The sequence below is a fragment of the Oratosquilla oratoria genome, chromosome 29, assembly GCF_046742065.1.
Source record: "Oratosquilla oratoria isolate Oo_2021 chromosome 29, ASM4674206v1, whole genome shotgun sequence".
NCBI classification, from domain to species: Eukaryota; Metazoa; Arthropoda; class Malacostraca; order Stomatopoda; family Squillidae; genus Oratosquilla; species Oratosquilla oratoria.
Window position 1 is genome coordinate 8,997,713 of NC_134805.1, and position 23,873 is coordinate 9,021,585.

Consider the following 23,873-nt stretch of genomic DNA (forward strand, 5'->3'; position numbering starts at 1 on the left):
AGAGGGAATCACAGTTATCACATTCAAGCATCAATGTATTAGTAGTCACTGTGCCTTACACTAGCAGTTATCTAAGCATGCCAAGTACTTATTCATTGCATTAAACTAATCTTCATATATAAAAACCAATCAACATTTCCAAGTGGCATTTTGTATAAGGCCTTAAAGATCACATGGGATTGACATGTTCAATTGTGTCTGTATGAGGTAGCTATCTTAAACCGTGACGTGTGAAGCAACTTCTTCAAGAACTGTTTTAGCAGCTTGATATTCTTCCACTTCTTCTAGTTCAACCTGCCAAAGATAAGTTTGTGTGAGAAAAGAACAAGCCAGTTCACTCTTATCAACATCCAACATCAGTGGTTCACAAACATCTGACTCAAAATAATGTAAAACTTGTGAAGGATGTGAAAAGAACAAGCTTATTTGCTCTTATTTACATCAGGTAACAAAATGGTTTCCAAACATCTGACTCAGAATAATATAAAATTTGAAACTTGCATTATGAATAGAGAGAATAAAATTTATCATCATGGTGCACAAAGCAGTAAAAATATCAAAACTGGAAAGTGTATTCACCTACAGTAGTCAGAAAGAATTTACACAAGAGTTCAAAATAAAGGCCAGTGGCAGGATCTACTAATGCAGTCAAGAAGTCCACGAAAGATATTCCCAAGGACCAGGCCATCAGCAAAAGGTAAGTATATCCGAACCCCCTCTTGATAGCCCTGGTTCTTGGGGGATACCTTGGGTCTTCTTTTCGGCCTCTCTTAAATTCCAAGTCTTTGCCCTATACAGTGTTGTGGTCATAATCACCCCTTCCTACAGTTTTCTCGTGTTCATCCCCAGATACATATCTATCTATCTTTGGAAGAAAGTATACGCTGGACTCGTCATTTACCAATTTATTCTGACGTTTCGAACCCTGTCTGGGGTTCGTCTTCAGGGTGATACAATGGTAGCAATAGAAAATCAATATAAAGGGGGTCTCCCTTGTACACTGGGACAGGTAACCCCAGTAACCGTTACATTCCAGAAACGTTGGATTAAATTGGCAAACGAGTCCAGCATATACTGGACTCCAGCTATTCACGAATATATATCTATCTATATACCAAAAGTTTCTTCTCCACTTGTCACTGGATTCATGTCTATTTCTTTGGGACAGGAATTGTTCCTGTATTCAAAAAGGGCAATAAATCTTCTATGCACAACTACGAACCAATTAGCTTGATGTCGGGTATTAGTAAAATGCTGGAATCATCAATTGCAAATAGTATCTGTGCCTCACAGCATGGGATCACCAAGGGTAGGTCAAGTGTAACTAATATTTTATCCTTTTACACTAATGTCTACAAGGCAGCAGATAACAATGATAGTTACAATATTATATACCTCAACTTTAGCAAAGCATTCAACAAGGTGCTCCAACAGAGACCACGGTATAAAATTAAGGCCTATGGCATGGGACGAAAAGTGTTTGAATGAATTGGAGTATGGATTAGTGACAGAAAACAGCAGGCCTCCATTAACAGTGTAAAATCCAAATGGGGTAGTGTTACTAGAGGTAGTGTAATAAAATTATACCTATTTATGCAAAATAGAAATAAATAAGAGTGGTGGGTCCTGTTAATGTTATTATCTTGCACGAGACAAAATCAGACACACAAGAGACAGGAATGGAGGGTTAGTCATAAGTTTTGTTAACGTAACATTACCTCATTCTCCACCAGAGCCTTTAAATCTTGATACGCATTATTGAGCCTCTTCTGGCAATCTGGGATGACAGTAAGAGTTTCCTGTAACAACTGATCTTGTTTCTTTATGTAGTACAACTCCTGACCTGCAAAAAGAAAAAAGAAAAAACATTTCGTTAAATTATGTGCAAAGACAAAACTGCATAATGTCCTCCATACAATGCAGACCTGCACATAATCATATACTTAAAAAATACATACATACATATACCAATGCTTTTTCCCCCTCACAAGGGAGGTAGCCAAATAGGAAAAGGCATAAAATCATTCCCACCCATTCCATCCCTGAATACACTCCACACCCCTCCACACCTCCCTCTTATCTTAGCACCTCCTGGATGACGGGTCATCCCTGCACCTTGTCCACTGCCCTGGGTCAGAAACAGTGTCGCAAGATACAGCACATCCACAGCAAGGCCGCTTCATCAAATCGGCAACCCCCCCCCTCTCCGTCCCCCCATGCACAAAAGGAGAAGACGGGGAGAAATCCCTTCGGGCTGCGTCAAATTTTGCTCACACATACTACCTCACCCCCTATCCCCCCACCCATTCCACCTCATGCATCACAACATCATCCATATACAACCATTCTCCATTCACCCCTGTCTTCTGTCCTCTCCCGTCCTTCCTCAACAGACATTCCCTTCTTCCCCAAAGCCCCCTTCACCCCATCCATCCACCTCATCCTAGGACGTCCCCTCATGTTCACTACCTCCACATCTGCCTTCCATACCTCTTTTACTAGTCTTTCTTCACTCATTCTTTCCATGTGTCCAAACCATCCTAATACTATTTCATCAACCCTATCTCCCAACTACGCCTACCTTGGGGAGTACCACAATCCTTTTTCCCAACATGCAATATTACGTTTTTTCTGTACCAAGGGGTGATTTTCTGGAGATCACCCCTCTTCTTCTACTTTTAGCTGGAGATGTAGAGAGCAATCCTGGGCCCACCACAAAATACACATGCCCAACATGCTCTAAACCCATTACTTCGAGCAGACAGACAAAGGGCTCAGTTCAGTGCAATATGTGCAAAAACTGGGCCCACCTCACTTGTACAACACTTGCTGACACAAACCAATACACAAACACTTGGACATGTTCTACCTGCCCTCCAGTAACTCCACTCCCACCTCCCCAACCACAGCCAGCACCCTTACCCACTCACAATTTCCCTCTGCCCTTACCCCCGATTAGTACTCCCCTTCCTTTGTCCCCGATCTCTCCTTTCCCCCCCCCTGACCCAGATCCTACACCTTCCCCACTACCACCCCAACCTCTACCCCAAACGGCAACATACAACACATACAAAACACACAACATCAACATATTACAACACAACATTGACGGTATTAACACGAAAAAACATGAACTTGAACACTTTCTTAAACAACACAACATACACATTGCGATTTTACAAGAAACAAAACTAAGACACTCACACAAAACACCATCATTTCATAATTACACCACCATCAGACAACACCGGACTGACGGCTATGGCGGTGGACTCATCACCCTGATCCTCCACTCCATCTGTTTTGTGGACACAAGTGCCACAACCAAAATTCTCCTCCCTACCACAGATAACACAACACAAATCCAATCCATTCGAATCCGCACAGGCAACAAATCAACACTGACAATAGTTAACATGTACATTCCCCCCCAATCATCCCCCACAGTTCCAGACACCTTCAGGCCTCATTTTAGCCAACCAGCCTCAATCCCCAACATGATCATGGGTGGAGACTTCAACGCCAAGTCGTCTGCCTGGTATGTCGACAACCCTGACACAGACAGAGGGCTTGATATACAGACTCAGTTTGACTCATTGACTATCATGAACAACACACATAATCATACACATATCCCACACCAAGCCCTCTACACTCCCTCCTCTCCTGATATCACCTTTTGCTCCCCCTGCCTAACCCCAACAACATCATCGAGAGTGGTCGGAACCCTTGGCTCTGACCACCTTCCAATCATCATCACCACCAAAACAAGATGCACCCCAGTTGGCCACAGACACACTTACACCAATTACAAGAGAGCTAACTGGGAAGCTTTTACTGAAGAGACAGAACAACATTTTGAAACACTTAACAGTACACCAATCACAAACATAAACAATGCTGTGCACACTTTTAATACAATCATACAAAATGCAGACAAGAGATACATCCCTAGAGGCAACAGAAAATCACACAACCCCAACTTCACACCAGAAATCCAAGGCCTCATCAGACAACGTGACACACTTAAACACGGTACCCCCACACCTATCCCTCAAAACAGAGCAAACCAAATACAAACACTAAACACTGTGATTGCCAATAAAATACACGAACAAAAAACACAAAATTGGCAAAACTTTATCAATACACTTGATCACAAAACAAACACCAGCAAATTGTACAAAACACTCAACAGCATTACACTATCCAACAGTAACACTACACGCTCTCACGCAGCAATAATCACAACAACAGATAATCTACCCTCAAACAGACAACAAGCAAACGCACTCATACGTCATTTTGCACAGACAAGCCATCTCACTTCTCACCCTGACGACCGACGCACCATTCGACGTAAGAAAGACTTTCCCACAGACTCAGACTATATACCCTTCATAGACAGTCAGACAAAACTCATAATACATAGTCTCAAGCACTCATCTGCCTGTGGCCCTGATAACATAAGCAACATCCACCTAAAACACATTGGACCACATGGTATACACGCACTCACAAACATTGCAAACTACAGCTATTCACACAACACTATACCCGACATCTGGAAGCATGGTAAAATAATCACCATTCCAAAACCGAACAAAGACCCAACAATCCCAACATCGCACCGCCCAATCACACTTCTCTGCACCCCCTCTAAAGTCATTGAATGCCTAATACTTAAACTTGTCACACCATATATTCCCCTTGCTGACTCACAACACGGTTTTAGGCCACTACACTCCACAAACACTCTTCTGACAAACCTCACACAAAGAATTTTAGATGGCATCAATTCAGATAGGCCCCACCAAAGAACACTTCTTATAACATTAGACATTAGTAAAGCTTTTGATGCTATCCTCCGCCACAACCTAACAAATAAAATATATAACACAGACATGCACAATAACACCAAAAGATGGCTGGCCAATTATCTGGCAGGTAGGAATGCTTATGTGTCATATAATGGCCAATCATCGCACATCAGAAACATTAAGAACGGAGTACCACAGGGCTCGGTTCTATCCCCCACACTATTTAATCTATACATGCATGACTTACCCATGCCAGACACCTCAGAAATACAAAGCTCTTCCTACGCAGACGACATAACAATCACATGCACACATCGTAACACAGACAAAGCTGCAGAATTAATCCAGCCATACCTTGACACACTCAACACATGCATGATTCATCACAAACAGACTCAAAATAGCTCCAACCAAATCTACAGCAACACTTCTCACCAACTGGACAAAAGAACACAAATACATACCTCATCTCTACATCAACAACACTCTAATACCACACACAAACACACCGAAAATTCTTGGTGTAACATACGATACATCCATGTCTTTCAAACAACACATCACAAACATAAAAAACAAATGCACACCCAGACTTAACGCACTTAAGTCAATCACTGGAACAACATTTGGACAAAACAAAGAAACTAATATAACAATATACAAACAATGCATACGCTCAGTGTTGAATTATGCGAGTCCTGCATGGGCTCCTAATCTCAGTGAGACACACCACAACACCCTTCAAATCATACAAAACAAAGCCCTAAAAACAATTACAGGCTGCACAAATACAACACCTACAGACCATTTACACCATGAAACAAAAGTCCTCAAAGTCAAGGACCACCTCGACATGAGAGGCACACAAACACTTGCCGCAGCCACCACAAACACATCACACCCGCTACACTACATAGAACACAAACACACACACCAAGAAACATTAAAACAACACCCAAAGACCTGTATCACAACCACCAAATACCAGCCTCCAGAAACATATTCATAATCATATCACTCACCACTCCATTAACACACTGAAAGACAACACACTGCTGCATGCCAGACCCCCTGATATCCACCCTTCTGAATCCTCTCTCCCACGAAAGGACAGAGTCCACTTGGCCAGACTGCGGTGCGGTCACCACCCAGCACTTCTGAGCTACCAGAAGAGGCTGGATGACCGCATTGTGAACAGCTGCCCAGGATGTAACACTTCACCCCATACCATACAACACATAATGGAAGACTGCATTATACACAATCATGCACGCAAACAACACAACATACGCTCTATAAAGGATTTGTGGGAAAACCCAGTTTCGGCTATGGCATTCCTTGGGGAGACGGGACTGCTCGGACAGACAGTCTAGGGAACGACAACAACAACAACAACAACTCCCTTTCCACCCCTGTTCTCCTCCTCACCTCCTCATTTCTCACTCTATCTAGCCTAGTAACCCCTATCATACTTCTCAGACACCTCATCTCAACACATTCAAACATCCTTCTCTCTTCCTCTCTTATGTTCCATGTTTCTGCCCCATACAGTGCTGTTGGCACAATCACTCCTTCATACAGTCTCCTCTTAGCATCCATTCCCAAATGTCTATTCCGCATTACACTCTTTAATCCACCAAGCCATTTATTCGCTTCTCTCAATCTACATTCTACCTCCACCTTCACTCCACCTTTTCCTGCCACATTTGCACCCAAGTATCTAAAACTATCCACTTCCTCCAGTCGCTCTCCCTTAATGCTCACTTCCAGTCTACTGCCACTTTCACCCCTTGTACATTTCATCACCTTACTTTTACCCACATTTATCTTTAGCTTTCTTCTATCACATACTCTCCCAAACTCTGTCATCAGCTTCCTCAATCCCTCCTCCGATCCTGCCACAAGCGCAGTGTCGTCCGCAAACAACAGCTGGCTCACCTCCCACTTTTCTCAATTTTCTTTAACCATCTCCAATCCCTGACCCACTACCCTTGCATTTACCTCTCGCACTACCCAATCCATGTATAAGTTGAACAGCCAGGGTGACATAACGCATCCTTGACGAAGTCCCACCTTTACCTCGAACCACTCAATCTCTCCATTTCTAATCCTGACACAAGCTCTACTACTCTCATAAAAACTCTTGACAGCTCCTAGAAGCTTTCCTCCTATCCCATATATCTGCATAACCTCCCACAGTGCCTTTCTGTCTACCCTATCGTAAGCCTTTTCCAGATCCATAAAAGACAAAAAAACATCCTTCCCCTTTCCTATAGCTTTCTCACATATCTGTCTTAGCACAAAGATCTGATCTACACAACCTCTACCCGTCCTAAGTCCACACTGTTCCTCACCAATTACTCCCTCTGTTCCTCTGCTAATCCTCTCAATCAAGATCTTCCCATAAGCCTTCCCAACTACACTTAACAAACTAATCCCTCTGACACTACTACATTCACACTTGTCCCCTTTTCCTTGTAAAGTGGAACTATACAGGCACTCCTCCAGTCCTCCGGCACTCTACCCTCTCTCTACCAAACATTAAATAACCTCACCAGCCAGTCCACCATCACTGTACCTCCTTTTTTTTTAGACATTCTGCATGGCATCCATCCAGACCAGGTGCCTTACCTGCTTTCATCATCTTAACAACAGCCTTCACTTCATCCTTCTTTATTTCTCCTCCATTTTCCTCACTCATCACAGTCATTTTCTTAGCATTTCCCACTGCAACTATCTTTCCCTCCCTATCCTCCTTCACATTTAGCAACTCCCTAAAATATTCTGCCCATCTTCCCCTTACTGCCTTCTCTTCCATTATCATCTCTCCATCTGCACCTTTTACCTTTTCTTCTGTACTTGATTCGCCTCCTCTTCCTCTTAATTTCTTTCCAAAACATCTTTTTATTACTTTCAAAAATTTCTGTCATACTCTTACCCCATTTCACATCTGCTCTCCTCTTTGCCTCCTTTACCTTTTGCTTTACATACACAAATGTAAAACTGGATTATCTGGTTGTGTAATGCATGTACTAAAACACACTCAAACAAGATCATTAGGCAAAGTGAGTAAAATCAATAAAGCTTCTACAAAATTCACATTGCACTTACCCACATGTACATGAACATAACACTGCTGATTAAACGACAACATCATACTAAGACCCATATATCCTTACTACCTCTCAATAAAACAAACACAAATTTGGGCGAAATTGTACGAATCCATTACCTTCCTTAAATATATTCAACCAATATATGTAACTACCATAGTGGGCACAAGAAATGGTTACTTATTTCTAAATACAGATCCAGAAGCAGAAGATATTCATCAATTTCAACCTGGGTGAAATCTAGCCAACACCCAACCGGAAATAATTAATACCTTCTCCAACATTGTCAACTGACAAATCCTGTAGAATCCTGTTAACCTAAAATTTATCCAAATTTCTATTACTTAAACCCTACCTAAGCAATAAATAAAATACTCTACTGTCTGAATCACTTGTAATGTACACAACCTACAAATAATACCTTGCTTCTAATACAATGATGAGGGAGAAAGGAGGGAGGGGGGAAATATGGAGGAAGAAAGGAGAAAGATGAGGGAGAGAAAGGAGAGAGAGGAGGGAGATAGAGAGAAACGAGAGTGAGACAGAGAAGAGAGAAATGTAGGATTATGAGGAGAGAGAGAGAAATGTGGACAAAAGAGGAGAGTGAAATGAGAGTGAGAGAGGAGAGTGAAATAAGGGAAAGAGAGGAGAGACAGAGAGATGAGGGAAAGAGATATGGAAGAGCAAGACAGTGAGAGAGGGGGGGAGCAAAATAGTGAGAGAGAGAGAGAGGCAAGAGAGAGAGAGAGAGAGAGAGATAGAGAGAGAGAGAGAGAGAGAGAGAGAGAGAGAGAGAGAGAGAGAGAGAGAGAGAGAGAGAGAGAGAGAGAGAGAGAGAGAGAGAGGAAGGCAAGAGAGAGGAAGGCAAGAGAGAGAGGAAGGCAAGAGAGAGAGGAAGGAAAGAGAGAGGAAGGAAAGAGAGAGAGGAAGGAGAGAGAGAGAGGAAGGAGAGAGAGAGAGAGAGGAAGGTGAGAGAGAGGAAGGCGAGAGAGAGGAAGAGGGAGACTGGAAGAAAGGGGAGAGGGGGAAAGGTATGAGAGATGGGGAAAGGTGTGAGAGATGGGGAGAAAGAGGTGGGAATGAGGGGGAAAAGTGGGGGAGAGAGAGAAGCTAGGGGGAGATAGGAGGAGGTGGGAGAGAGGGGGGTTAGAGAATTACAAGGAATCTCAGTACCTCAAAAGGTTTTACAACCCATATGGAGGAGGTACCGTTGAAAAGGTTACTGAGGATTCCCACTAGTACTTACTCTAATGTGTAGCACCTTGCCTAAAACAACTTTGGAATGGTTCAACTGTGGCAGTCTGTTCCAAGTGTTACAGACTTAAGTTAAAAAAAGAAAAAGTCGCCACGAGAGGAGAGTATGGAGAACAGGAAGAAGACGAGTGGGGAAAAGAGGTAAAAAAGAGAGGTGATAAGGAGAAAATGGGGAGAGGGGAGAAGAGAAAGATGGGGTGAGAAAGAACAAGATGTGGAGAGCAGAAGAGAAAGGAAGGGGGAGAGAGAAGGAAAGGAGGGGAGAGGGAAGAGAGAAGGAGAGAGAAGAGGGGGAGAGGGGGAAAGAAGAAAAAGAGAGGGAGAAAGAAAAAGATGGGGATGAAGAGGAAAGAGGTGGAGGTAAAGAGGGAATGAAAAAGAGGGGATGAGGGAATGAAAAAGAGGGGGTGAGGGAATGAAAAAGAGGGGGTGAGGGAATGAAAAAGAGGGGGTAGGGAGAAAAAGAGGGGGGAGGGAGAAAAATAGGGAAAAGGAGAAGAAATAAAGAGGAGGAGAGAGGGGAGAAAGAGAAAGAAAGGAGGAGAGAAGGGGAAAGAGAGTGTGTGAGAGGAAGGAGGCTGGGGAAGAGAGAGGAAAAGGAGGTGGAGAAGAGAGAGGAGGCAGAGATAGGAAAGAGAAAGTGAGGGAGGGGGAGGGGAGGAAAGAGAAAGTGAGGGAGGGGGAGGGGAGGAAAGAGAGAAAGTGAGAGGAGAAGGGAAAAAAAAAAAGAGAGAGAGAGAGAGAGGTAGAATATGAGATAGAGAGAGATAGCGATAGAGGTGGATAGGTTGGAGGGAGGATGTAGAGCCCAACAATGCAAAAAATGTATGAAAATAATGACAATTATTCACTTACACAAACCATACTCACAGGTCTGGAAGAAACCTGTTTGCTTTAAAGCAATTAGAAAATAACAAGAACGGTGTGATGTAAGGTTCAACCACTCTCACATTATACCTAACAGCTTTTCCCAAAAATATAATAAATATTAGTTATAAAAAGACATGCAATTAGGCTGCGTTTCCATCGAGCGAGTCAGGGCCGATTCTCGTCAAATGCTGTGAATTCGAATAGCTGGAAGAAGACTGTTTGCAACATTCTAGACTTCCCTAAGAACATTTGAACAATCTGTCTAACATTTGTGAAGGTTTAGCTCCTTTCATTTCGCCATTCAATTTCTCAATACATGACGCAAGGCCAATTTGACATTTGAAGATTGAAAAAACGAAAGATTGTAACCAAAGTCGTTTCTACCAAACACAACGGTTGATGAGAATCTGACGAGACTCTCTCGATGGAAACACAGCCTTAATCATTGCCAACAGACCATTTGCAATGGTGTGGTGCTTCATCTTCATCCATACCCGATTTCCACACTTGTTTGTTCCTTTGCAGAACATATACAATGTCAACATTCTTGTAACACTTAGTAGAGTTTAATTTTTAGCTTCTTGTAAACAGACTACATGGTATGTATATAGGGGTATGCAAACTGAAGTCATAACTCTTAATATTAATTCCATAATTACACCACTTTCACATATCTTAAATGAGAATAGCACTTATAATATTATATATAAATAAATAAATAAATAATAATAATAATAGATAAAACAAATGTAAGATTATATTACATTTAATCTACATTACTAATGGGCACTATAGAATTCTGCTGTGGCAAATATCTGACAATTTCATTAAACAAGTGGCAGACCAAAACGTCTCATTTGACTGATAATATTTAAGCTAGGAATAAAACCAAGTAAAATTGCCTGCTGTCTGCAACAATATTTCAAATGTACACAACGGCAATTAACAATTGTTTACTATTAAAAGTGCCAGAATGTGCAACACAGAAAAAGCACACAGTGTAATAATAAACCAGTGATATAACTAAACCTCTATACAAGATCAATCATCATGCGAAATATGGACAGACAATGTGCTCTTATTATGTTATTAGAAATTCCTGTTATACAGTCTTCATTACAACATTAATGTAATAAAATCTAGTCTGGTGAATATACTATACAAGGTGATTGTTTTACAATGCTGGGGGAATTCTTCACAAAGTTTAAGGAGAAATTAACTCCTTTCAGACCTAGAAATACATTATGGAATTTATCAATCAATGTGTTATCTCCGCAGCTGGTTCTCTGGGAACCACAGGTGTTTTATGTGGTGTTATGTGGGCAAGATCAGACAATTTACTTGACCTGAGAGGAAACCACTAGTTTGAGGGGGAGTATAGTCTATTAATCCCTTCAATATAATATTGATAATCAAAATGTTATTCCGGTTTATTTGTATGTGCTAACTCGGCTGAGGGAGTGCCCCGTGCACTTGGATGGTTAAACCCGATGTACTGAATTTTAGCCACAGGTGGACTGAAAATAATCTCAATGAGAAAGCAGAAAAAACTATCTTTAAACCATGTATGTAAGCTGTGTATCCCCAACACATCCATCACCAAGTAAAACAAGCAGACTTATTAAAGCGAGACAATATTGCAGAATCATTACCTTCGTCCTGCATCTTCTTAATCTTTTCCTGAATTTGCTCAGCTTCCTTCTCGTACATACCCTTCTCCTTGCACACGCGCTTCACCACCCCAGTCTTGATGCGTAGCTGCTTCACTCGAGGATCCGCCATTGCTCTACGTGTTTTGATCTACAATGAAGGCCAACCTCACTATGTAACTTATATTGGTCTCAAGCTGATTTAGAACTAATCAGGAATGCACAAATCTAAAGGCCTAAATTGATGAACATCATGTATGAATTATAAGAAAAAATCACTGACATAAAAAGGTGCCAGTCACTATTTATGCTAACTTCAATAACTTATCTCGGGCTCCACTCACTGAAAACCCAATTCACTTGATGACCTGCAATGCTCTACATGTTTTGATTAACAATGGAGGCCAACCTCATTGTTTAACTTGTGTTGGTCTCAAGCTAATTTAGCACTACACAGGAATGCAAATGAATGAAAGTATAAGTACCTGAAGCAATATATATCATGTAATAATTTCAAGAATGAGTGACATGCCACTAATATGAAATATGTGCCAGCCATTGTCTTTATAGTACATTCAATTTCACAACTGCTACATCAGGTTTCATAATCTAGAAACCTGCAGCTCCACATTAGCAAGAACTGGTCCCAAAGATCTCTCAGGAAAGAAATGTTAGACTGTTGTCTATATTTATATAATGTGGGCCTGTTTTTATGTTCCCAGCTGATAGGATGAATAGGGGAGTAGTTGCCATTTATCAGCTCTCCTTATGTAGAAATAAGGTAAATATAGTCAAAGTTGATGTAGACCTGTTTTCTGGGCCTCTACCTCCACAAAGAAATGAGTGTTAATTTTAATTAATGACAAATAGAGTAAATATATAGTAAGCATAGATTAATCCTGACAGCAATATTTATAAAAATATATCAATACTTATGTCATCTGCTATGACAGTTTTTCCAGGTGAAACATGGAAGAAAAGTCAAAACAAAAAGGAAAGGTAATTCTTAAAATAGTTTCTATTCCAACAAAATTGATATTCAGTCATTAAAATATAATTGATATTCAGTCATTAAAATATAAGGCAACAGTTTGAAAAAAAATTTCCTTTAGTTATTAAAAATGGTTTAGTAGTACAACTAAAGACCTCAATAAGACATCCACTTACAATAATTCAAGAGTTGCTGGGGATACACACACAAACATATTGTTTTATAAACCATAAAGCAATGTTGAAACTTGATATACAAGTAAGGACCTTAAATATCTAATGCCATTAACACAACTGACACAAACTATTTTCAATCCCTTTGCTGCTGCTGCTGCTGCATGTATTTTTCTTTCTATTCCAGCATTCACAGTAATTATACTCAGTGAAGAGATACCTTCAGTCAGATGGCTAAACCCAACGTTTCTTTCTGTTCTCATCTTCCCATACTTGCTCATGCCTCTTTATAACAAGCTACCTTTGTTTTCTAATAAATATTTGAGTAAAAATTCACTATCCATTTGTCCAACAGGGAAACTCAATCCAATCAACTCCTTTATCAAGGGTGTCAACTTAGATTTCCATATGGCTGATGTCACACACTACTTCAGTTAACAAGTACATGTACAACAAATGAAGATGGTCTATAATCACTTCTGGAAGACATGGTCTCTCTGATGAATAAAATATTATGTAAATGTCAAAAATAATATACTCCACAATTTTGAAGATGTGACAGCGAGCAAAACAAAATGCATAAACACAAATATACAAGATTTCAGTTATCATTAAGGAAAGTAATATCTGTCAATCATGAGTCCAGCATATGATCCAAGATTGTCATATATCGCATATATATATATATAAATACACATACACACAAAATTAAGTCAATACACATATAGAACTACACAGACAAAGGAGATATCTTGACTAGGAATGGGCGAATGGAAGGGCTTCATGATGTCATGTTAGCAAAAGACTACAGGGTATGAAGAAACATTTTTCCATACAGATGTATAAACTCTTGATATAGCCTAAGCTAGAACCATACATATTTAAATCTAAATATGATAACTGAAGAATAAGGGGATGTTGCCAAAGTTAGAAACATATTAATTTTTAGCTTGGTATGATGACTGGAGAGATTCCATGATTATTGTCCCTTTCTTCGATACTATGGTTAGGTTGAGATGCGTATGATCCATAAATGGATTTTGCAAACCAGTTGGTGGCAGGACTTGAGGGTGGAAATAGTTTGTAGGGCACTTCATGTAAATATGATGCAGAGGGAGTTGTGGATAATATGTAGGGCAGCAAGGATGGCAAAGAGTTCAGTGGAGAAGACTGAGGTAATGGAGGTGGTGAGAGAAGGGATTCAGATCTTGTTTCAGTTTGGTACACTTCTGCAGAACCTATTCCATGGTTTGATCAAGAACTATTGGTATGTTGACACCTTTTCAAAGGGTAGATAGAGGAGAGAGATTCTCGTTAGAGGACTTCAATTGATATTTGGTCTTTCATCAAGGTGGCTAAGGTGAGGCAAAGATACTTGAGGAAGTAGCATGGGGTCTCAGTTGGGCATTGCTATGAGAATGACTTAGTTAGTAGTCTCCAGTGCTAACAGGTCTACTATTCTTCTGTCATATGGATGAGCATTATATGGGTATTTGTTCAATTATTGATGGGTTGTGGAGGTTTTATTGATGTGGGAGATTGGATTGGCAATAGTGTTCTTGATGTGGCAAACATTTTAGTGATGTCAGTGTGCCATGGATACCCAGGCAAATGGGTCCATTTATAGCACACAAGGTCTTCAGTAGAGTACTATGAAAGGCATCTGTGCTAAGGTGTAGGCTAATGGAGTGTGCAGGTCCTAGCATTCAACTGGCTGTGGGTGTGATGGATGAATAGGTGCGATATCTGCAGACAAACTCTGTATGAGAGCCTGGTATAGGTTCCAAAGTAACTTTCTGCTTGCTCCCCATCTTTTGTGGAATAATAGTTATAAGAAATAATAAGTTCAGAGTCAGGAAGTTTCTAAATGATTAAGCAAGTTTATTGCCGAGATCAGGCCCAGAAATTGGGATCACTGTGAAGGTGATGTTTCCTAGTTGGTTTGATGGATTATCTATGAAGCAGTGTCATCTACAGACATTACAGTGACTATTTTGAGGTGGCAAAATGGAATCCATGGTCATATTTTGAAAATGGACAACTCCATTGTCCATCTTCCCAGACTACCACAAACGGGTACTTGTCATTGGATCCTATATATTCTCTTGAAAAGGTTTGCATGTAAAGGGAGTCTCAACTGCATCTAATTGTCATATCATGTCTTGGCCTGGAGAAGTCTTAGTTGAAGAGGGAGTTACAGTATTACATTTCTGTAAATGAATTGTTTCAGTCTCTTGGGGAGTGTGGTGTAAATTCTAGGGGAAGCTGTGATTTAAGGGTGGTCTCTAGACCAGTGGTTCTTAACCTGGGGTACCTGTACCCCCAAGGGGTACGAAACCTTGAACCTGGGGGTACGAGACATGATAGCCAGTGCAATGGTACTATATATTTACAATGAGAAATCAAAGTAAGCTTTGTATAACTATCCTTTTCATATGTTTGCATTGTATTTGTATTGGATGGGGGTACAAGAACATTTTCTGAAATATCAAGGGGTACGGACACTGAAAAAGGTTAAGAACCACTGCTCTAGACCAGCGTTTCTCAACCAGGGTTTCCAGGAACCCTAAGGTTCCGCAAAAGGTCCTTAAGGAATCCATGAGAACAAGCGAGATAAGCTAATGCACTTTTGATTTTTTACTTAATTTCATATACACAACATAATCAAACACGCATGACATATTCTTGGTTATTGTAATAATGTAATATAGACATCTTCCTATCTAACCTATTATTACAATGAAACTAAAATGAGAAAGATATGGTGTGTTTTTTTTGCGCAAGGGTTTCTTGAAACATGCAATTTATTTTAAAGGTTACACAAGGGTGAAAAGGTTGAGAAAGGCTGTTCTAGACGAATTTGGGTGTGATATGTGTGGGACAATGTTTTTGGTATGGTTTCAGCTACTATGGGAGGTGAAAATATGGTTTGATCACCAATTTGAGGATGGAGGGTTTTGAGGTGTTTTTGCTTAAAAATTTCCTCACCTCCATATTTTGAAAATAGGGACTTGAGAGATGGGTGCTGAAATATAGATCTAACATGAATTTCAGGATGCTTGGTGCATTATTTGTTTGGCTCATACTCTTGCTTTGAAAAAAAGCAGTGTTTTGAAAGTTGGGTGCCACTCCACCCTTTGTATTAAATGTTTTTCATTTTGCCATAAAAAGTACAAATATAGCGACTATATTTGAAAATATATATATATAGACATCTCAAGACATGTCCTCAAAATCATATCTGATTATAGTAAAAACTATCAGTACTAATAAAAATAACATTGATATGTCAGCCAGTATACAAAATCTAAATACACCCTCTGTTCTTTTACGTGTGTTTTCTTGAGATTCAGTTATTCTAAGGTTGCTGCCCTACTGAAAATACATAAATTCCTATTATTCAACAATACCAACCCTCACTACTTAGTTTCCATCTGCAAGCATGCCATTCCTATGCTCCTCCTCAAGTCATTTCCTTGGTTAGGTCAGGGCATAACTAGATTTGTGATGTACATGACAAGGCCACATGAATATGGAAGCAAGGGAGGAGGGGGAGGGGTGCAGAGCATAATTAGCTTAGCCGCATTAAATGCAGCTTTTTATGAGTTGGAAACGATGTGGAATACAATTTTTCCATAATTCCTGTAGTGGGTGGTCATAAAGATGCAAACTTCTCTCCTGTAAAGTTTGATGACGCATCTCCCCTGGTTAGTTACGCTAATCAATAGATAAGTAAGCTAAGACAATTCTGCCACTAGCGGCTAAGCTAATTATGCTCTAAAGCTATTGATACGCAATAAAATAACATTTTTGGAGACCCCCTTCCTCCCAACCTAAGGAACCTGCCATCTAATATGCCAGTTCTCTCCACCCCTCCTTCTCTCAATCCCTCAGTCACAACTGAGTTTTGTGTACCCTATGAAAGAAGTTTCACCATAAACTAAAAGATGCACATAACTATCAGGCAAATTGCAGAGGCATTTATATTGGAAAAAAGTATATATTAATTGTTTGTGAAAAAGCTGTTGGTGTACCTTCTACAAGACATGCATGTACCCATGGGGGTATGCATTCCACAGGTTGAGAACCACCAAAGGATCTCTGGTAACCAGTACTTCTATCTTTAGGGACAATATTGCACTTGAAAGGTGGAGTTACAGAAGTAAAGGAGGTTGAAGGGTAGGAGAAAGGGGGGATAGTATTAGTAGTGATTTTTTTTTTTTTTTTTTTAGATAAGCCTCCAATCATAAAATGAAACTACACCTCTGGTACATATGGGTCACTTCATACATGGAAGTTCATAGAGGGGAAACAGGTTACTAAAATCCTTAAAATATTGGGTGTATAAAACTGATTTCATTACACCAGTCTGCTAGTACATGGGGTATATAGCCATAAACATTCATTAAGCTATTACTTCTGTTTCTGTCATTATGTAATATATAGGATAATACTACCGACTTAGTGGTAAATGCTTGCACTTTCTTGACACCCATTCCTAAAGAAACAAAAGTATCAGCATGAATTTTAAATTGTGTATTTATCTATCTCATTTCAAATAAAAATTTATGACCTATACAAGCATGGCACTTATGGCATCAAGACAAAATCATATAAGTCAAACCTGTTTAAACAAGAAACACCAAAATATAAATGACACGGATAAAAAGTTTAAATCTAACCCCCCCACCTCACTCCAGGGCCTTTTCCACTTCATAAAGGGGGTAGCCAAGTCAAAAGCAGACTTGAACAAGACTCATCCAAATCCCTATCATTCCCTTATCTAACCACCATGCGAATGAAGGTTCTCTGTTCCCCTGCTATACAACTTATGTCAAACGGCAATGCAGCAAGAGGGTGACTCCACAAAAGTACCTTACAGCCAGAGCTGGTTTATCTTTACAATCTCATTATCTTTCCAACTCCACCTTATCAAATTTTACAATTTATGGAGCACATAAAATGTACTTCCGTTCAGGCCACACACTTTGTTCATTTATAACCATCTTCCATTCATTCTGATGTTTAGCGCTATATTCTTGATTCAACAGACATTCCTCTTACATCCAAAACTACCTTTACCCCATCCATCTCCTTGGTCTTCCTATCATATTCACTCCATCCACTTCAGCTTTCCATATTCTTTTTTGCGAGTCTGTCCTCATTCATTCCCTCCACAGGCTAAAACCACCTTTGCAATCTCTGATCTACCCTATACAATTAATTTTCCAATCCAGTTCTCTATATTTTTCATTCTATCCACTTTCATAACACTTATCACACTCCTCAAATATTTCATTTAACCTATTCCATATAATGACACCTATGTAGGTGTCATGAGGTGTGGGTATACAAGAATGCCAGCATCAGCGTCTTGGTTATATTTATTTTGTAGTTGTAGATGATTAACCCCCGAATTCTATAATTTATCCTAACAGGCTAATCCCTCTAAAACTATTCCATTAAGACTTGTCTCCTTTTTACTTGTGTGTACTTGTGTCATAACCAAAAGTGTGCTGGTCTTGCATTTGCTTAGTCATAAGTTCGAATCCTGCACTCCTCTCTGATCCCCAGGAGTGACTGTTACCTGCCCCAAGAGTCCAAGTGCATTGGGCAAAGGAGATGGCTTCAGCCACAACTGATACACATTTCATGGCATAGGTTCCTACCCACCACCTTTTTACTAGTACTGTCTAGCAAATCCCTACATGCATTCCTCTAATCAATTTCCTTGAGGCATACATTAAACAATTTTGCCAGGCATTCTACTATGAATATTCCACCTTTTGTCAAACATTACGCATGACAACCATCTAACTTGGGTGCCTTACAAACCTTCAACTTTTCCAGTGCTCATGCCTTATTCTCCTCTCCTATTACATTTCCCTGGCATGTCTCATTACCACATCCTCCTTTACATTCAGTAACACACTGAAATAATCTATATTCTGCTCACCGCCTTCATTTCCATGACAAATGTCAACATATTCCTTTTATCCTCTCCTCTCTACTTGACTCATTCCTCTACTCTTTTTTTATTTCCTTCTAGTAAATATTTACATTCTTTTCAAAATCTAAATAATACAAATTCTGCCAACAATCTTCCCAAACTTTTTACATTTTTTCAAACCAACAGGATCACTTGACAATTTCCTCACACATTTGTGAGATAGTTGGTGATTTTTCAAGAAGGGTCCTAATCAACATGAGGTCTGTTGTACTTGTTGCACATTTATGGCTGAAATCATAACTTCATACTGAATGTATCCAATTGATGTACATTGTTCCCTATGCTGCATTTGTACAATTTCCCATTGTTAGACTTAAATTAGTTAATATTTTTTCCAACAAATATGTACAAGACAGCATCTATTCAATACAACGGTTTTTTTATTCCCTGCCATTTTGCCATCACTTCTGTTTAAAATACGCAGTAGCATATTTTAATTTTGGATGTAAAACTGCTTTGACTGATATGATGTCCCTTCTCCAGAAAGATAGTTTGGTAAAGTTTACGGTTTGTCCAAAATCCTCATCATGGGTGGTTATTCTAACTTGTTGGAATAAATGATGGTGGGGTGTTCTCTGTAAGACTGCCATCACAATTCCATAGTTTCCAAGAAAATTCAAAAAATAAGGTAAATTATAAAAATCATGTTGTCCTTCCATCAGTTTCTAAAGGGAAATCATTAAGATGATAATTTTGCTATAATTCCTAAACCAACCAACAAAAGGTATGGAATATAATCTAATCAGCATGAAGAAATGCACTAGAAAAAAAGGAACCTTTCATGAACTTAGCCATAATACTGATAAAAAATTACACCAAAAAGCAGTTCCTCTTTTTCAGTAATTTTAGTAGGAATGGGCCAAGCTATTTTTGATGTAAAAATTTTCAGGTTTTTGCATCATTTTCCTGTTATATTGATAACCAAACCTTAGATTAGGTGAGGTTAGGATAGTCAGGCTGTTACCAATTTTTGGTCAAGATTGTCAAAATTTGCACTGTGGTGATAAGGCACCAGAAACTGCCACATCATGTTTCCATGGTACAAGGTACTGTTGTCTTGTCAAAACTATTCACCAGAAATTAACAATACTCAATGTCTGATCAATAGTCTAGCATGCCCCATTCTAATTTCAAGTTTGGGTTAAAGTAAAACTATTTTTAGATTTAGGACTGCCAGATATACTATCAGAATTCACCCAACACAACTTCACTGTGCATGAAATTTCACATTTATACAAATAGGTAAAATATCCCAGCATTTACAGAACACAACCAAGACTAACAATAGCACAATATGAATAGTCTGCTGGGTCGTGCTGTGCACCAGTGTCTGGAGAGGGTTGGGTACCTAACTTTTTTTTCTTTTTTCTATAAGAATTTCGTCCTGCACAATGGGCTAAGGAACCTAACACTCATGTTCACTTAAGTCTAACTGTATATTGGTTTGGATTTAAAAAGAAAAAATTGAACTTAATAAAAAACTAATTACCAAAACCTGCCATGTTAAAGATTGGTAAATGTTCAGGATGATACAATGTTATTTTTCCAAATTATCAAATTAATTTTGAACCCTTTTAAACAATAAGCAAGGGGTGGGGGGGCAGAAATTGAATTTCTGATACCTCTTGGGATTTTTGCCCACCTGTAGAAATACCCAAAGACCTACAGTTTGAAGCTGGCATACCATTAGTTTCCAGTGGATTTGTACCAACAACTGTCAGTGACAATATCAATTTCATTCTATCATAAATTGTGCCACTTTTCTCTGAATTTATGCAAATGCAAAAGGAAACTTGTAGAGGACCTATATAAATTTTCCCAATATGTGAAATCAAAACACATGATAAAACATTTACATACTTGTTTTTCTAAAATGCTTAAGGGCACCTATGACAAATGATTAAGGGCACCTTTGACAAATGACAAGGAAGTTCATGGGAGAGGGTTATTGAAACACTGCTAAACAAATAAGCTATGACATGATGAGTCGTTACCCACAGATTTAGCTTTACGAATTTTTGGCTCTCTTTTGAGATGGTGATGGTTATTGATCTGGAGTCCAACATATGATCCGAGACCAAATGGGAAGCACATGTCAACCACAATCAAAAGTGAGGGCAAAATATCAGGGAAATCAATAAGTACCACACAGCTTACTCTTACACTTAAATTCTAATAATATATTCAGGGACAAAACAGACTTAAATATACAAAATTTGGTTCTATTCCAGTACCATAAAAACACTTTTTTGATTCTTTCTTTATTTGAAATACCTTATTCCTTCAAATGGTTATGTTAGGTTAGGTTATATTTAATATTATTAGGTTAGGTGTTGTACAATAAATTTTCATGTTGAAATCAGTGTTTGCATGATTCTGGAGTTTTACCCAAAATTACATCATGAGTTAGGTTATGTAAATAGCTCTTATCTTTATCTTACATTTCCATGACCATCATAACCCTCCCTACTGGGGAGATATTTCAAACTGTTGGATACTGGGCAATAACTATTATTATTATTATATTGCATTTCTGATAATCATACATCAACCATAAGTAAATATAAAATAAATTTTGCTTTGTGAAACCAGTTGCCATTCAGATTAGAACAATTATCAGATCATTTTTTGCACCCTACTAAAACCAGCCACACACCTGAATCTGGTGTTGTAGCATTCCAATACTCCCCTCCCAGTTCTCAAAACCGAACACTGACACATGCCCTACAAAGAACTCCACTAATTCATTGCTTAATATCTGAGCACAATAATCTTCAAGCAACTACATACCAGCAGAAAAGCTTCATCTCTAGCCGAGTCTTGGGGAAGTATGACAAACTAAGACCTACCTCCCACCTTAAAAATTTCAAGTACAAATAAGGCTGTTCTTCTTATGACATTTTTCTCTGCCAAGCCGTAGTTATTTACAAACTATGTGTACTTATTGACATCATCTTTGCGTAAAAATCAATTAAATTTAATACCACATCAAAGAATACTTATTTACTTGCCTTATTCACGACTTAACTATGGTCAGTCCCTTCTCGTACAGGTTCTATCATTTGCAATAGTAGAATGTTGCAGTCCGCACTTCAGCTTCGAATTGTTATTTTGACCAATAAATAAACGTGTTTGTAAAACGACAAATTCCACTTTGATAACATATATTTTATTAGTCATATAAAAAATACAACTACGTGTCCCCTGATGTTTCATATATACTTACACAGATTAATCTAATTATTAAACAAAAAAAGGATTATTGGTGAAAATATCTTAAGCGGCAAACCCCATGGTGACAAGACAATACACATGTAAATCAATAAATGTGAATCACAGCCATACTATCGGATTATGTAAATTACAGACTTGAAACACCCATTCAGCTTATACATATTTATTTTGTAATACAGACTGTTCTAATTATGGCATTCTTGCTATATGGCCCATAAGAACATGGTGTGATAAGGCGTAACCGTTAGACTTTGCCATATTATCTGACCTAAGAATCTATTTTTCCATTGGTGAGCTATCTCGGAATTGATATCATATAAATACAATTAATGAGGACTCATAATCTTCATTTATTCTTTGTAATGGTTCATTACATATGTCTTGAAATTATGTAGGCATCTGCTTGATCATTATTTTATTAATAAATCGCACTATTTGTAAGAATGTTTCATCATGGTTATTCAAATATCGCAATGAAATATACACTGCATTCATCTCACAATAAGATCGATAATATAATCACCCTATACATTAAGAAAGCTGAAATTTTTCATTTTTTTTATACACATATCAATCTTGATTTATGGAGTTCAGCTTATGGGCTTACGAAACATATGAATTACAAATTTCGGGCCTTTATCATATATCTTTCCATCAGGAGCCTAAACTCACCAGTCGGCATATTATACTGTATGTCGAGCATCATCGTGTTGGTTGAAGGTGTCTCGGAGTCTAGATCGGGGAAGGTAAACAGGAGAGCTAATAAGTTATTAACACTTTAATTGATATTGGCGACTTCCACATACGTTCCGGCTATTGATGAGCAGTCCTATTGAGCCGCTATTATGTGGTCACTGATGTGGACAAGGAGAAATTATTTACAATAATTAGGAATGCCATAAAAATTGTGTCATTTGAGATCATTCCCTGTAATCTAGAATTCTAGATGACTAGGGTATCACTGAACTGTTTCAGTTGGGGGAAGTGGCCTCGAGATGGCCGCCTGTCCTCTTTAGTCTCCTGATTATTGTCAATTTTTTTTTATGTTGTTAAAAATCTATAGTATAATCACCACGGAAAGATGCACTCAACCAGTCACTTCATAAACATGTAACAGTAGTACTGCCCGCGTAAACAAATAATTGGAATGGCAGAGCTTAGCTATGCAGACCGTCTGCTAACTTTAGAGCTTTATTCAGTCCGTGGTAGATTAATCAGTGCTGATCTCATAAAATGTTGGAAAAAATTTCACAAGCAGTCTTCTATTTCACCCCAAGATCTTTTTTTCCTTATCTCCAATAACACACACCAGGGGTCACAGATTTAAGATAACCAAACCCCATACATCTCTAGAGTGCAGACGCAGATTTTTTAGTGTCAGATGTATTGACCTCTGGAACTCCCTGTCTGATGATGCTGTTAGCTGTGACTCAATTACATATTTCAAAAAACACCTTCACATACAGTTGGGCCAAACACTCTTTGAATATGTTGATTAATCATTACCCAGATATTCATTCCTAGCTGTCTACTTTCTGTGCACATGGCACACAACTCAGCCTTTTACCCTGTACTTTTCTGTTCTGATGTATATTGAACAAGGGCTGGCGTGCCAGCACGATGTGGGCTATCCCTGTATACCCGAAGCTTATCTCTCTCGAGCAATATGCTGGTCTAGAATGGGGTAGCCAACCAAGTGAGTAAACCTGACTGGAGCATCTGTCACTCTTGGGCCTGTCCCTTTCTGATCCAGGCTGGC

At 39.0% G+C, this 23,873-nt stretch overlaps 1 protein-coding gene across 2 annotated transcripts; it reads right to left on the reverse strand.

Moving 5' to 3' along the window:
• Positions 1-10: 10 nt before the first annotated feature.
• On the reverse strand, positions 11-22,018 carry Tbca (Tubulin binding cofactor A). Of its 2 annotated transcripts, none has more exons than XM_076211678.1 (4): positions 21,892-22,018; positions 11,710-11,857; positions 1,719-1,843; positions 11-294 (listed from the first exon to the last, which is right to left on the reverse strand). In XM_076211678.1, exons 2-4 carry the CDS (start codon positions 11,837-11,839, stop codon positions 217-219), a joined length of 333 nt encoding a protein of 110 aa, XP_076067793.1. In that variant the 5' UTR covers positions 11,840-11,857; positions 21,892-22,018; the 3' UTR covers positions 11-216. The 2 variants fall into 2 exon arrangements, with proteins under 2 accessions (XP_076067793.1, XP_076067794.1); XM_076211679.1 differs by lacking the exon at positions 21,892-22,018 and adding an exon at positions 21,671-21,783.
• Positions 22,019-23,873: the final 1,855 nt, after the last annotated feature.